The following is a 13,778-nucleotide window of genomic DNA, read 5'->3' as shown; positions in this document are numbered from 1 at the left end:
AAAATCGCAAAGCTTCTCATAAGATTTCTGCAAAAGTTTGACAAAAAAATCTATCAGAGAATCGCACTCTCTGACATATGTGTGTGTGTGGAACCCTTGCACTTGCTCTAGGCAGGCAGTGCCACACTCTTAAAAATGAACTTCACTGCATAGCAAAAAATAGCAAAAAATGAAGGGGGGTGTACACCTCTTGGGTAGGGGAAATACCTCGTAGGTGGCACGGTTCACCCAAACTACTACGCATGCAATGCCTCCTGCACCCTTTAGGAGCATCAAGGGGATTATAGCCCAATAGCTAGCATTTTCCTCCCTTGTCAGCCAAAAGTAGGATAATTCAAATGGTTCAAATCAAGCTCAGATACGCAGTAGATCCTTGAGATAAACTGCGATAAACTGATGTTCTGAGGCTGGAACAACATAGAAGGGACAGATACAAACAAAGCCTCAAATTGCCTAAGAAATCAACGATGAAAGATGAAAGTCACTGAAAAGGTTAGCCAGCTGTAGGGATCGAACCCACATCATCTGGATTACCGTGGATTTATTATCACTACATTATCTGGACATTATCTGGATTTTCAGTGACTTTCATCACGTGACTTTCATCTTTCATAGTAGATCCTTCTCTTCGTGTTATAGCTGAAAGTGTACAGAAAAGCAAAGCCTCTCCTTTTTCTCTCTCTCTCTTTTCTACCTAGTTTCAACTCTAAAATAAGGAGGACCATTTATGGATTATTTTTTTTTATGAAAATGGTGCCAGCAAACGCAATGCAGTGGCCTCTATACGCTCAGTATGCATGTCAGGTCTTGGAGTCACTGCAGTGCATCAAATAAAGCTATTTTGGCCAAAACTCTCCATATAGCTGTATTACGGCCGTATTATGGAACCGCGGAAAACTGCGAGGCGACGCGCGAGCGGCGGATATGACGGAGCAACGGCCAGTACAAGTCGACGGCGGTAAGGGCAAACAGGAAGGCTCCTGATTGATTAACTGGGTTAACTGGAGCAGTGCCTGGAGGAAGAAAATACTGGCCCTACTGGATCATTTCCATTGGTCATGCGCACAGTGGTGTGGGAATTGCGAACGATCACGTGCTACTTCTAGGTAGTATCCGTAGCCACCAGCAAGCAACAGTGTGCAGAAAGACAAACAACAATCATCATCATCCTGGACCCTACGCACGCATGCGCACGGAAAGCGTAAAGTTTGCGGATTTGACACTATGAAACGTTAGTTTTATACGTTTAGAATGTGCGGAATTGCAGGGAAAATGGGCCGATTCGACGAATTTCGTCACATTCGGCTTGTATGTACTAGCGTACTAGCTAATGAGTAGATAGGTGAGAAAGACGGATCCGAATGGCCTCCGGAGAGCAGCCACTCTCAGGTGTGTATCAAATGTTCCATTCGTGACAGCAACTATCACGCCGTATCGTTTTCAAATAGATAACTCACGATGCGATCACGCGCGGTACGCAAACAGGACGCGAGCTTAGGCAGCGTCACGCGCGTGCACGTGAAAGATATGCAAAACGCGCTCCTCGCTCGCGCATTGCGTTGTAAGACAAACATTCAGGCAAAGAGAGATGCTTTGCCACTTCTTATGCGTGGGCGACAATCCATGGTTCCCACTGGTACGTGAAACCCGTCATTGGAATTTGAAAATGCCATTTTCAAGGTCTGGAAAACACATTTTTCACAGCCCTTGGGAAAACCCTTAATTTTGCATTTTTTTCTTTTCACAAGAAGCTGCTAGTGTAAATTCTCCGCAGTCAGAACTACAGTTTCGAATCCACAGGAGTTGCACTAGGAATCAGCACAGCAGCAAGAAATTACAAGCATGCTCCATTATACTAATTAGCTCTCCATTCCGTCCTGTGACCTTTAACTTATCAGATGTCGTCAGTTACATTTTATGAACGGATTAGTATTGTGCAGTCGCCGAGTATTCTCACATGTGATACCAGCTAGCTGTAGCTCATAAATATTTTTTGTGAAATATTGAAGCGCCGGTCATGAACTGCGTTCTAGAAGGGTGTTCTGCAGCCACCAGCTGAATGTGGTCCTGCTTCTTTCAGTAACGAGCTCTCCTTGTTCTGTCCACGGGGGGTAGGGGAGGCAACCGCACCCCACCCCCCCTTGAGCCCACCTAGAGGGGCTCAAAAAGACACCTTTCGGGGGTGCAAGAATATGGGGGGCGCAAATTTCCCATTTGTCCCCCCCCCCCCCCCCCCCGAAGGTGCAAAGTAGACGTCGGTACTGTGTCTGTTTACACATGTGATAATTAAAATGTGCCTTTTTTGGGCAAATTACGTTATTTTTATAAGAAGGAGGTGCACGTTCCATGTGAGTAACATGTTTTTTTTCTGCCCAGAATGGGAGGAACTGCATGGCACTCGGCACGTCATTCTGCAGCAGAGCGTCACCATGCTGGCCTACATGGACAAGAGCAACGGGTCGTCTGACCAGCGTACAGAGAGCTCCTTTTGGGACTCCATCGGGGTGGCCCACTCGCGGGACTTGCCCATCTTGGTCGGGGCAGCTACGGGTGCGGATTTTACCTTTGAGATGTTCCTACATGGTACAGGGCTTCCCAAGATAATCTACGGGATTTTTAGAGTAAACAAACATCAGTTTTCAAAATATTTGGCAGTGTCAAGAGAACTTTGTGCCAAACGTGTTTAAAATGCGGCAGCTTTATAAGGATGTAGTTGGCGGTAATTTTTTTTTGCAAAACTCTTTTGAAATGCTCTTTTCTTTACAAAGGCTTTACATTTTCGTTACGCTTCAAATAATTGTACCTTTTTAGAATCGATTTGAGATAGTCATTGATGCCCCGACACCCCATGCAATGAAATGGCGGAGACTGGTATTGACAGGGTACAGGAAAGAACGGTTTCCCATTTTTTGTAACTAATTGTAACAAATCTAGAAGCTAAAAATTCCTGACACAATTTTTAAGCGCACTGTATAGATCGTTGACAAAAGCTTCGACATCTGCCATCGCGGCGGCATTTTCTACGGAGTGGAAGAAATACCAAACTCTACCTTGGGTAATCCTGTGCATGATGGTTGATCTTCAGTGCAGCAGATGCTTAAAGGGACAGTGAAACAACGTAGTGTAGGAACAAAACCCAGCTTGCTTCATCACCCTGTCTTTGAGGAGAAACTGAACGGTGTCTGACGGTTGTTATGCTCCATTTACAAAAACACCCTGAACACACTGCCGTTTGCGGAGCAGCATCAAAATCGGCTTCCTTGACGTACGTTGTACGATTATTTGCCTCGTTAGAGATACGCTTGCAGAGTAGGGCTCAGCCCTGGGTGCCCAATTTGGGCCAGGTCAACCCCTCAAAATTTGGAACTCCGTGCAAATATGGCTAAGAAAGTACGAGGCTGAGGTCCTTTACTCCCATTGTGCTTTGTCGACGACAAGCCTGTAACCTTTTCTTGTGTCTCTTATCTTATCTTCGCGTTATCTGCTGAAACAAATGGCTTGACTCATTTTTCCAGCCAGAGGTGGGGAAGGCTCAACCGAGAATGACTGCTCTTACTGTTCTGTATGGATTTGCAGGTGCTCTGGGATTGGTCCTCATCATTCTGATTGCCATTATCATCTGGCACTGCTGTACACGTAACAATGCAGTTGAGAAAGGTGATGATTCTAATATCTGACCGGATGACAAATGCAAATTGATTGTTTGCCTTTTGCTTGACTTTTACTTCGTTGTCAGTGTTATAGCTCCTCAAATTTTGACATATTGCCATCTCAGTGGTGATTTTTAATCTAATCTCGATCTCTCAATCTCTTTCTAATCTCGATTTTAGCGTTAACTCACGTTGGTGAAACTGGGTGTTACTAACTCGATTATATGTGGGTTTAATCTGCACCATGTAAATGAACGTGCTCATAAACGTGGCTCTTCTTTCTTAGTGGACAACCTTAGTCGCGCAAGCAGTGTGTCGAGACCAGCACCTTTGGGCATGGTGCAGAGGTCAGCATAGGTACTTTTTTGTCCAACTCCTTTTTCTAACCCACACTTTCTGTCTCGTAGCGATTCCGTGGTGTTCCTCGGCACAAAGCCCAGACTTGAAACTAACACCACCCACATCGGGGGTGCTGACAACTGCGTCATCAACATGACACGGTCTCGATCTATGCCTCTCAAGCACAGCCAAGAAGTAGGTTTCTGAGCTTTTGTGACGGGGTGGGGGGGGTTGAAACTTTATGGATTTTTCAGTACTCCTGCGTGCATTTTTATGTCAAAAATGAAATATTTCTACCGAGAACGATTCATTTTTTAAAGAGACTGTCGGCATCCGTTAAAGTCGATTTCGTAACTATGGTGTCATTTAATTCCTCGTTGAAAAAATTTATCGAAAATCCCACACGAAATAGTGGCGCACTTTGCCTGCTGTTCGATGGAATACATGGCAAGAGCAGACGCCGGATCTTGAGAGCATGTCGGAATTCCCTCTATGTCAAAAATGTAATCCCCTACACCACCAATCGGAGCACGCCCTTGATCCCACGGCAGTGCGGACATCTGGACGACATCTTGTTCCCCCGAATGCCACCCTCTCACCCCTCCGGTTAGGGAGTGACGTCACGTGATCGGTGTGTTTATTTAATACCTAAGCACTTTGCAGACGACAAAAATTTGCCAAGTAGATTGTCAGGCGAATATAGTGGCATCCGCTTCATAAATGGGTTTCTGGATGCGATCATCGCTTTAAGCGAATGCAGCATCATCCACAACGTAGCTCGTCATTCAAATTGTGTCTTTCATCAGGGAAACAGAGTTACCTTGCCGTTGAGCGAAGCCGTCCAAGCTCCGCCGAGAGACGACTCCGTCCAGCTGGTGCCGCGACCGCCAGAGCAGCGCTACTTGGAGACTGCCAGTCAGAGCAGTCCTTATAGCCGTGAGTTTCTCGCATTCGGAAGGAGTTTGTTTTTGTGGCTTATAAATTGATAAGAATTTGGGGGGAAATCTCGTTTAGCGCAACAAAATCAGACACTTACTTTTAAACACGTTAGGGGTTTCAGTTTCTGATTTTAAAATTACCTGCGTGTGCATAAATTTCGAGTGGTAGACCTCATTCACTCTTTAGCTCGTGGCAATTTCGGATGATGCATTTTGGACATCTTTTTCTGCCCTTTCTTTCTCTTTGCCTGCCTCTTCTCTGCATTTTCTTTCTCCGTGGTAAGAGTGCCTGGCAAATTCAGGTGCTGACTGTCCCCGAGTGACTCTTGAACCGATCAAGGGCGCTATCACTTGTGGGTCGAAATAGATCACCCGAATTTGCCTTTAGAGTGCTTAAAACGGTGCCTAATTCATGAAGCAGTGCACTAGGAGTAACCGCATAATTTGAGTGAATTTTCCACTGAATGAATTGAGTGAAACCCCATTTCTGATTCTGTATTGCACAAAATCTTTTTACCAAATAAAGAAAGAAAGAATCACTCAGTGTAGTAAAGATGAACGGTTGCAGCCCTTACAAATTCCTAGCTTTTAAATGAGTCCTAATACGGTGTTTCCGCAGTTGCGTCAGTGCCCAGCTTGGGCTGCATTTCTGTCACTTGCGAGCTGTGATCCACTCGGGCCTCTCTCGGTTCTGTGCAGGTCCCGTACAGTACAGAAGAGAGAACCTGCGCACGACATTGGATGCGACCAACGAACTCACCCTCAAGACCCGAAGCCTGCCTTCTTGGGGACGACCTCTTTCCGCAGAAGACGACCTCGGTGACCTCTACGCTAAGGTCCGTAGGTGGGGGTGATGATCCCCTTTTGTTCCTTCAGGCAACCTTCAATTTGGGGTGGAAATTCGGGGAAGAATCGGGTTAAACACTAAAACTCCAGGCTCTATTTATCCACTCTAACCAGGGACGGTGTCTACTTTTCACCTCCAGGGGGACAACTGGGAAATTTCTCTGTGTATTCTGTATTTTCTATCACTCTTCTGTCATCCTAAGGCGGCTTCTTCCTGCCTGAAAGTTATCTTTTTTGCGCCCCTTCGGGCGGGCCCTCCCATAAACACTGACCCTAATGTCCTACACAATATCAAGCTTAGCCACCAACTCTGCACAAACAACACTCCTATACAAATTTTATTTTCCTTGCTCCGAAGATTTACTGACGAAAATTGTCCATATTGATCAACGCTGACTTGATTACTTTGGATACTTCTTGACCGATACAACATGAAGTCTCAAGAACTGACCCGAACTCCCGAACTGACCTCCTTTTTCGTCCTCAACTGGTTGTTTCTCTTCCCTCTGTTTGTGTATACAGGGTGTTCAAAATTAAGCTTTCACGAGCGCTACGCAAGCACAGCGATGACAGGAAACCGGATGATAATTTTACGCTACTTGCATAAGAAACAGGTGCTGCTAATTATGTAGCACCTGTTTCTTACTCAAGGAACAGAAAAATTGCACCAGTTTTCTTTTGTTCGCCCATTTATAGAGTGCTAGCGTAAAGCTTAATTTTGAACACCCTGTATATTTCTTGTATGTGAAGTAAAATTTCAGCTGTGTTTCGTGTTTTGTGTCCATCACTTCGTGTTCCCTAGTCTCGGGGTTTTACATTATGCATAGGGCCTGACTTTTTAGGGTTAAACCCATATCCGCCCGATATTTACCCCCGAACGTAATCTGTAAAGTTTGGGTTTAACCCGAATCTACCCGAAAACATCCGGGTCGCGTGGCATACTCATAAGCGTGCATTAAAATAAAGTTTGATAACATTGCTAAACATTAGTTCCACGTTAAGACACATTTTTATTAAACAAAAAAAAATCACCCGAATACACCCGAATTCCTGACGACAGAATGTGCCGTAACGGGATTTAATCCGAATACACCCGAATTTTCAAACGAAAAATATCACCCGATATTTACCCCCCCACCCCCCGAATTTGGCCAAAAGTAAAACCCGAAAAAGTCGGGCCCTAATTATGCATCATCTTCACCAGCTCGCTTGCTTCCTAGCCATTTTTTCGGGCTCTAATCATGAATGAACTGTATAGTTGCTCTTCTGGACACTTCACCTTTCTCGTGATTCATAGTAACAACGTTCTGTTAACGTTCCCAGGCAACGTTCACCAAGCGACGCAAAAATCGCATGCGCAACGACTGTGCGGCGGCTATCGCGGCGACCCGGAGCCAGACGCCATTTGCCCCTCCGCTGCCGTTTGCCCACAACGACACGGATTCCCTGGTGGACAATGAAGCAGTGGTGGTCTACGACGAACGCACGGCCCTCTGACCAACATCCCTTTAGACTACTACCATATCAATGTGTCCTTGTGCATTTCTTTCTCCAGAAAGGGTTATAACATTATGCAATGATGACTGTGTAGGTGGTGCACGTGCACATTTTTTTTCTACACGGGGACTAGCTCGCGAATAAAACGTAAAGAGCGCTTCACAGGTCTGACCTAGCTCCAAAAATCCGGAGCTTGTCGGAGCCTGTTTCGGGCATGGCTGAAGAAGCCCCCCAGCTCTCTGCGGCGGAAAATTAAACTTTCCACGAAGTGGGATTTACAAATCTGCGGGCAATAGAAAACAATTAAAAAAAAAAACGAAGTTTCAGCATTCTCCCAGGATCACACAAATACATGGAGTATAAGTGAATCTCGATTTACTATAGGAGATATATATACACAGGGTGTGTGCAAATAAACCAAAGTGGCCTAAATCGTTAGCCTAAAATAAATAAAACAAACAAACCAAGACTGACCTAATTTGATATAAACTGACACTCCAGGAAGTGTGAGGTGAAGCCAACTTGCAGAATGCTGACACCAAGCAAAGGAATGCCCATAATTCTGTGATACACAGAATATTCCAAAAAAAAAAGAAAAAAACGATTCTGCGGAAAACTGTATGTTCCGCGAGACATGGCCAATTCCGCGAAATTTCGCAGAATCTCGGAAATCTAGGGGCTCTAGCCATGGCACTTGTTTTCATGCCAAGTCGGTGCCAGGGTTGCCACTGAATTATTTGGTGTAAATTTGCACTGAAAAGTTTTTCAATTCGACACGCATGAAAGCGTCGCATTGTGGTGTCGAAGCTAGTCCTGAAATGTTACTGTCCAAACCGGTACCTCCCCAAGTCTAGTCGTACCTTGTACAGTGCTCTTCCATGCTCTGTAGCCCGATTCAAGTAGTACTAAAATTAAAGCGATACTTTGTCCAGTGCTGTTCTAGTGCACATGTAAGAGAAGAGGATTCTCAGCGAGTACTCGAATTCTTTCCCCTTTTTTTTTCTTTTTTTTTATACACACACATAACCGTGGCATGCATATTGTGGTACCCAATTCTTGCACCGGGGAGGGGGGGGTACCTGGCAATATGAGACCCGTAGATGAGAGTATTTTTTAGAATTGCTGCCTTTTGTACTTGAACCAGCACTTGTCTTTTGATACATCCTGGTGTGTTGATTGGGGGGTACATACTTTTGTAAGCAGTGTGTTTGTATCGTGTTTGCATGAGGCTAAACATTTAAGCTCAACTAGAGCTGGTACTCAGGGTCTTAGAGCTATGGTTTAAACTTGTGCTTCATGGTGTAGTCGAGAGTCGATCATGCTTACATTTGAGCTTAACCGAAAGCAAAGTTTTGAAAGTCATGATGCTGATTTGAGTGCATGCACTAACATTTTGTTTGTTTTTTTAAATGACTTTGTAAATATGCAAAAGTTTCATCACAACACACCATTGTTCCGCAATCTTCAGCATAGAATAATGTTGCCGGAATTATCACTAGCATTATTTGTGTGTTGCTTTATCCACTAGTGAGAATTTACACGTGCAGATTAGAGTTCTGCTTATTTATTAACTTCCACTATCGAGGATTGTGTTTATTGCCGAAGTGTATTTAGTTTGTAATGAGTCACAATCTGGCACATTTTGTGTCTATTTATTGCTTTCGAAAGAGCCCCCTCTCGGGCGGACAATATATTTTTGCACAAAAGTGATGCAGTGCCTAATGTACCCTGTGCACATTTTGTGCTTGTCCATTATGCAGAAAAATAAAAGGAATCGTACTACATGGTATTACAGCAAAGTTTATAAACAGTGACAGTCACAGAAAAGTAAAAAAGCATGCACTGTTATAGTTTTTGTACGAAAGTTCAGTATGAGTGGGTGAATAAAACAGTTTATCAAACTAAATTCATTAACTAGAAAAGGAAAAGCTCAACTGAATACATAAATGCAAAAAAAAAAAAAAAGAAAGAAATCTCGGCATTTGGTACAGTATGTAAGCCCAACATATACAGAAAAATGCTCAGCAATGTTTGGTTTGGCGACACAACTGGAAGCAACAAGTGCTTGAACCTTTTAAGTCACTTGTTTGTAAGCTTGGCTGGCGCGTTTGCAATTCTTCAAGCGGCAATAAATGTCGTGCGCGGCGGCTAGTTATTCGTGAGCAGTTGTTGACACAGTTCCGCGGCATCGTCTTCGACGAAAGACGCGATGTCGGACACTTTATAACTTTCCGCGCGCGATGCGACATACGCGTCGAGTTCTTCGGACAGTTTTGTCATCTTCGCTACGCAGAGCTCCGCCCTTCGTTTACAGTCCCTACTCTTGTCCAGCAAGGCTTGATAGTCGAAACCTGACGGTTCCCACTTTACCTCTGTCGGACTGCCCAGCGCTATCCCATTGGACTCTAACTCGTCCCATTTCTTGCTTTCTTCGACCAACTTCCTGAAGCTTTCGTTGTAAATGAGGATGTCGTCCTCGCATTTGAGGTCACTGCCAGGGTCTGTAACCAGCGTCGTCAGTCGCGATATGGGACTGCCGTCGTCGAATATCTTGTCGCATTCTATACCGAGAGCCTTCACTAGTTCAGGTGAGATATCTTCTTCCTGTTGTAGCTTTTTCACACTCGCAGAGCAGCACTTTCGGAGGAATATCAACAAACGCTCGTGTTGCGGGAGGTTGGACGGGACTACGGCGAGAATGTCCTGGACAGAGGATAGCGCTCTGCTGCTCCGACGACGTCTGTCCAAAGTCATTGACTTCCTTTCGGCCATCTTCAGTGGGCTGCAGTCATAACATCGTAACACTGATCAAGCTGTGTATGAGAAAACCCGCAGGAAAGTAATGATGAAAGATCAAAATGTTCGCAGAAAAATGTTCGCGCCCGCTTAAATTGCTTTTTTGGATTGGATTGGATCGGCCCTTTATCGATGTTGCCAGACGCCATATTCGAAATGTAAAAGGGCGGCCGAAAAGCAATGCGCGCGAGTACTTCGAATGTTTCAGCGAATAGCGTAAAGTTTGTGAAGGACCAAGTGGTGTCCAACTTACAAAAAGGAGGATGCTCTGTACGGTTATCACAGGCAGAGCCGTTCCTGTGGGACGGGGGGGGGGGGGGGGGAGGGGCGATCGCTCCCTTCAAAACATATCAGTTTATACATGGGATTTTCTGGGATGGATGTTTCTCTACTTTTTTTTGTCCAGTTATGGAATTTCCCTCCCCACTACGCGCTCCGACAAGGACACCAAAACCGCAGCAACAACAACACAGCATTATATGAATTACGATGATGAAAGAGGGCCTGAGAGTCAGTCGTCGTATGCTTTTAGTATTTTATTCTTTCAGTATATGCAAAATAAGTATTTCTCATGAGCATCGCTACTGTGACTGGCCCAACTCCACCAGGAACTGGAGTGATATAGCTTGCCTTTGGAGCAACACCTGCAACAGTCAGAGGAACGTTTTGTGAGAGTTACAACTAATGAGGGCTGTATAAAGTATTTTGGATTGCAGAAGGCTGCCAACTGATCACTTCCCAGAAGCATTCAACCAATTAAGGAAGAAAGCGACTACCTAAATGAGCTCATAAATGTCAAAAATGATCTATATAGCAAGACGCGTATGGAAATTTCTAGCTTTGAGACCCCCTCGGAAGGTATTTGAGAAGTTGTGCCAGTGCGGTGTAATGGTTTGCACTCTTTACCAATGATCAAGAAGAGCAGGTTCAAGTCCTGCCGCTCAAGAACCTTGTTCTCTTATTATAGAGTGACATGAACTGGGATAGCAACCGTATCTTTGCCGTAGTTCACTCAGTTAAAGTTCCATTACCATCAAAGTCGACGTCTCCCACAAGTTTGTTGCGCCCAGTAGCTGCGTCGGGAATTCTCGTGATGCCAACGTCAATTACGCACACTCCTGGCTTGACCATATCTGCAGTGATAAGGCCAGGGCACCCAGTTGCTGTGACCAGAATGTCGGCCATCTTGACCAGGGCACGCAGGTCGGAAGGTGCCGTCCTACTGTGGCAAACCGAGACCGTTGCGTTACCTGCAAGTCACGAAACAGTTTTTGGTTCTTGCACTTGCCAACAGTCATCACGGAGGTTACCGTAGGAGCGTCCAGATCCGAGCATGATTGAAATGGGAAGGCCTACAATTGCCGAACGTCCGCAGACGACGACATGCTTCCCGTATGGATCCACATCTGGAAGGTAGGACGAAACTCATCAGATGTCAACCCGCGTTCTGCTAAAAACAGGCATACGAAAACTGTGCTGACGCCATTTCGAATACAAGTCGCTGCCCCCAGGACATTATGAAATGGCATGGGCATCTGTTTCCACTGCTCAGAAGGGGTTTGATTGTTTCCCCAGTCATGTGTAAGTTACTAAAAAGAAAACTAAGTTACAATTACCTTGCAAAAATAGTAACTGAGTTACAGTTCTTCCTTTTAAAATGTAACTAGACACAACTAGAGTCCCCACATTTAAGTCACTTAGTTACTTTACAGTTACATTTTTAAAAAGTCTGAGAGGTGTAACTAAAAAAATTGTCATAGCAATTGTACTATTCCAAGCGTAACTACACCGCATTATAAACACAGGATTACCTATGTGCCAGTGTAAGGGCACGGAAGTTAGCCTAGGGCTATCATGGCTGTACGAATGACAAAATTCATGAAATTCCTGCTTGGGAAAAACGGCAGGGCATTTGAAGAGAACTGATGCGTGCAAAATAGTGCAATACCTGAGTTTGTTACATTTTATAGTTATGTTAACAAAAAGTATTAACTAGTTGCAGTTGTAAGTTACTTTTGTAAGAAAGTAACTATTTACAATTACAAGTTACTTGTAACATAGTTATTACCCAAGACTGCACTTTTTGCTACGGTATCTACAGTATCTGTAGCTTGCGTGCAAAATAGTGCAATACCTGAGATGGTTACATTTTATAGTCATGGTAACGAAAAGTGTTAACTAGTTGCAGTTGTAAGTTACTTTTGTATGAAAGTAACTAGTTACAATTACAAGTTACTTGTAACATAGTTATTACGCAAGACTGCACTTTTTGCTACGATATCTACAGTATCTGTAGATACAATAGCACGTTCTGCGAAAAAAAAAAACATGTCTGTCCACATGTACTCGAGCCATCGTAGTAGACAATACATGTGCACACTCCAACACTTGCTGCAAAAGGGAGAGTGCAGAAGCCGTGTATTTTGGGGAATGTTATTCGCGTAACTCTTTTTTGTTTACAAGGATGAGTGTACCTATCCTGTTAAGTATCTCTACAATCGCAAGAGGAGTGCAGGGGGCCAGAGAGTCCATGTCAAGGCACAGTCTTCCCATCTGCAGCGCGTGGAAGCCATCCACGTCTTTCCGTGGGAGCACAGAATTGCAGATGGTGCTCTCGTCTATGTGCGGAGGAAGCGGGAGCTGGACCAGGATGCCATCCACGAGATGACTGGCGTTTAATCGGCCTATCACATCCAGCAGCTGCACTTCACTCGTGCAAGTGGGCAGACGAAAGGCTTCGCTCGTTATACCTGAAAAAGAATGGTAACACACAATGGTAAAAAAATGGTAAAGAATGGTAATGGAGGGGGGGGGGGGATTCAGCCTTCGACAGCATGCTAAACACACTACCTAGAGTCAATTCAGCAGTATGTAAAGACAGCAATTGAGAGGGGCGTCAGGACATCTGGTCGCCCAGGGTTGCTATTGACTTCGATCGTCTGCTAGGTATAGTGCTGAGATGCGAGACGTAGAATTGCGTGTTGTGCGTGCTCTTAAAGTTTATGTGAATTTCATGCACTTGATTCGTGAGTTCATAAATCGGCACATGTAACGGAAGTGCGACGTATATAAGCATTATTTCACTTTCACGCGTATGCAATCGCACAAACCTGTTCTTTCGGTGGCTTTGACCTTGTTTTTCACGTAAATTCCGCTCGCTTCGTCGTCTCCCACAAGCACGACGCTCAGATGTGGACGTCGTTTTCCGTGAGAGACATCCACCTCGATTGCCCGTCTTATCTCGCCTTCAATCTGTCTGGCGATTCCCTTGCCGTTGATAATCTCAGGCTTCTGTACAGGATGGGGCCTAACGAAGAGAACAGGTCACGCTCCGTAAGATATCAACAAGATCGCGAAAGCACACCTTGTGATGAAAGTCGAGCAAACCCGGCTTCTGTCTTTCCTCAAAAGCGAACTCAACCGTAAAGCATTTCTATGAACAGCAACAGACATTATTGTAACACGAACAGTGCTGCGAAACTGGTATTAATTAAGCGGTACAAGTATACGCTTGAGGTTATTTCAGTTTAAGAACTGGGCAAATTCGAGATCACGTCCGACGTCCTTCCATTGTGCATCTCCGCCATTTTAGCATCCTCGCGTTGCCATAGCAGCAACCAACTATCCACTAAGACCCAGTAGGCTTTCATCGTATCTTTTGACCTTGTAATAACAAAATGTGCATCTATTTAAAAGTAAAAGTCTGTAATAT

General features: G+C 44.7%; 2 protein-coding genes across 3 annotated transcripts; one reads left to right on the top strand and one right to left on the bottom strand.

Annotated features, from left to right (window-relative positions):
- The first annotated feature begins 1,145 nt into the window (after positions 1-1,145).
- On the top strand, positions 1,146-7,361 carry LOC135367966 (uncharacterized). Of its 2 annotated transcripts, none has more exons than XM_064601057.1 (8): positions 1,146-1,389; positions 2,377-2,550; positions 3,577-3,657; positions 3,937-3,997; positions 4,058-4,184; positions 4,796-4,925; positions 5,627-5,763; positions 7,097-7,361. In XM_064601057.1, exons 1-8 carry the CDS (start codon positions 1,362-1,364, stop codon positions 7,268-7,270), a joined length of 912 nt encoding a protein of 303 aa, XP_064457127.1. In that variant the 5' UTR covers positions 1,146-1,361; the 3' UTR covers positions 7,271-7,361. The 2 variants fall into 2 exon arrangements, with proteins under 2 accessions (XP_064457127.1, XP_064457126.1); XM_064601056.1 differs by lacking the exon at positions 1,146-1,389 and adding an exon at positions 1,536-1,636.
- Positions 7,362-10,584: 3,223 nt separating this feature from the next.
- Positions 10,585-13,675, bottom strand: LOC135368888 (bifunctional methylenetetrahydrofolate dehydrogenase/cyclohydrolase 2, mitochondrial-like). Its single transcript, XM_064602433.1, has 6 exons — positions 13,431-13,675; positions 13,177-13,373; positions 12,541-12,816; positions 11,377-11,472; positions 11,098-11,316; positions 10,585-10,710 (listed from the first exon to the last, which is right to left on the bottom strand). Exons 1-6 carry the CDS (start codon positions 13,517-13,519, stop codon positions 10,595-10,597), a joined length of 993 nt encoding a protein of 330 aa, XP_064458503.1. The 5' UTR covers positions 13,520-13,675; the 3' UTR covers positions 10,585-10,594.
- Positions 13,676-13,778: the final 103 nt, after the last annotated feature.

Source organism: Ornithodoros turicata, chromosome 9 (genome assembly GCF_037126465.1).
Source record: "Ornithodoros turicata isolate Travis chromosome 9, ASM3712646v1, whole genome shotgun sequence".
Lineage (NCBI taxonomy): Eukaryota > Metazoa > Arthropoda > Arachnida > Ixodida > Argasidae > Ornithodoros > Ornithodoros turicata.
The sequence above is the reverse complement of the archived record's forward strand: the minus strand, read 5'-3'. Positions and strand labels throughout refer to the sequence as shown.

Excerpts from the sequence above, each read along its gene's own strand:
- LOC135367966 (XM_064601056.1), top strand. The coding sequence starts at position 1,606 with ATGCGTGGGCGACAATCCATGGTTCCCACTG. Across the intron at positions 2,551-3,576 it reads CTTGGTCGGGGCAGCTACGG|GTGCTCTGGGATTGGTCCTC; the intron begins GTGCGGATTTTA and ends ATGGATTTGCAG. Across the intron at positions 4,926-5,626 it reads TCAGAGCAGTCCTTATAGCC|GTCCCGTACAGTACAGAAGA; the intron begins GTGAGTTTCTCG and ends GGTTCTGTGCAG.
- LOC135368888 (XM_064602433.1), bottom strand. The coding sequence starts at position 13,519 with ATGTCTGTTGCTGTTCATAGAAATGCTTTACGGTTGAGTTCGCTTTTG. Across the intron at positions 12,817-13,176 it reads CAAAGCCACCGAAAGAACAG|GTATAACGAGCGAAGCCTTT; the intron begins GTTTGTGCGATT and ends ATTCTTTTTCAG. Across the intron at positions 11,473-12,540 it reads AGAGATACTTAACAGGATAG|ATGTGGATCCATACGGGAAG; the intron begins GTACACTCATCC and ends CCTACCTTCCAG.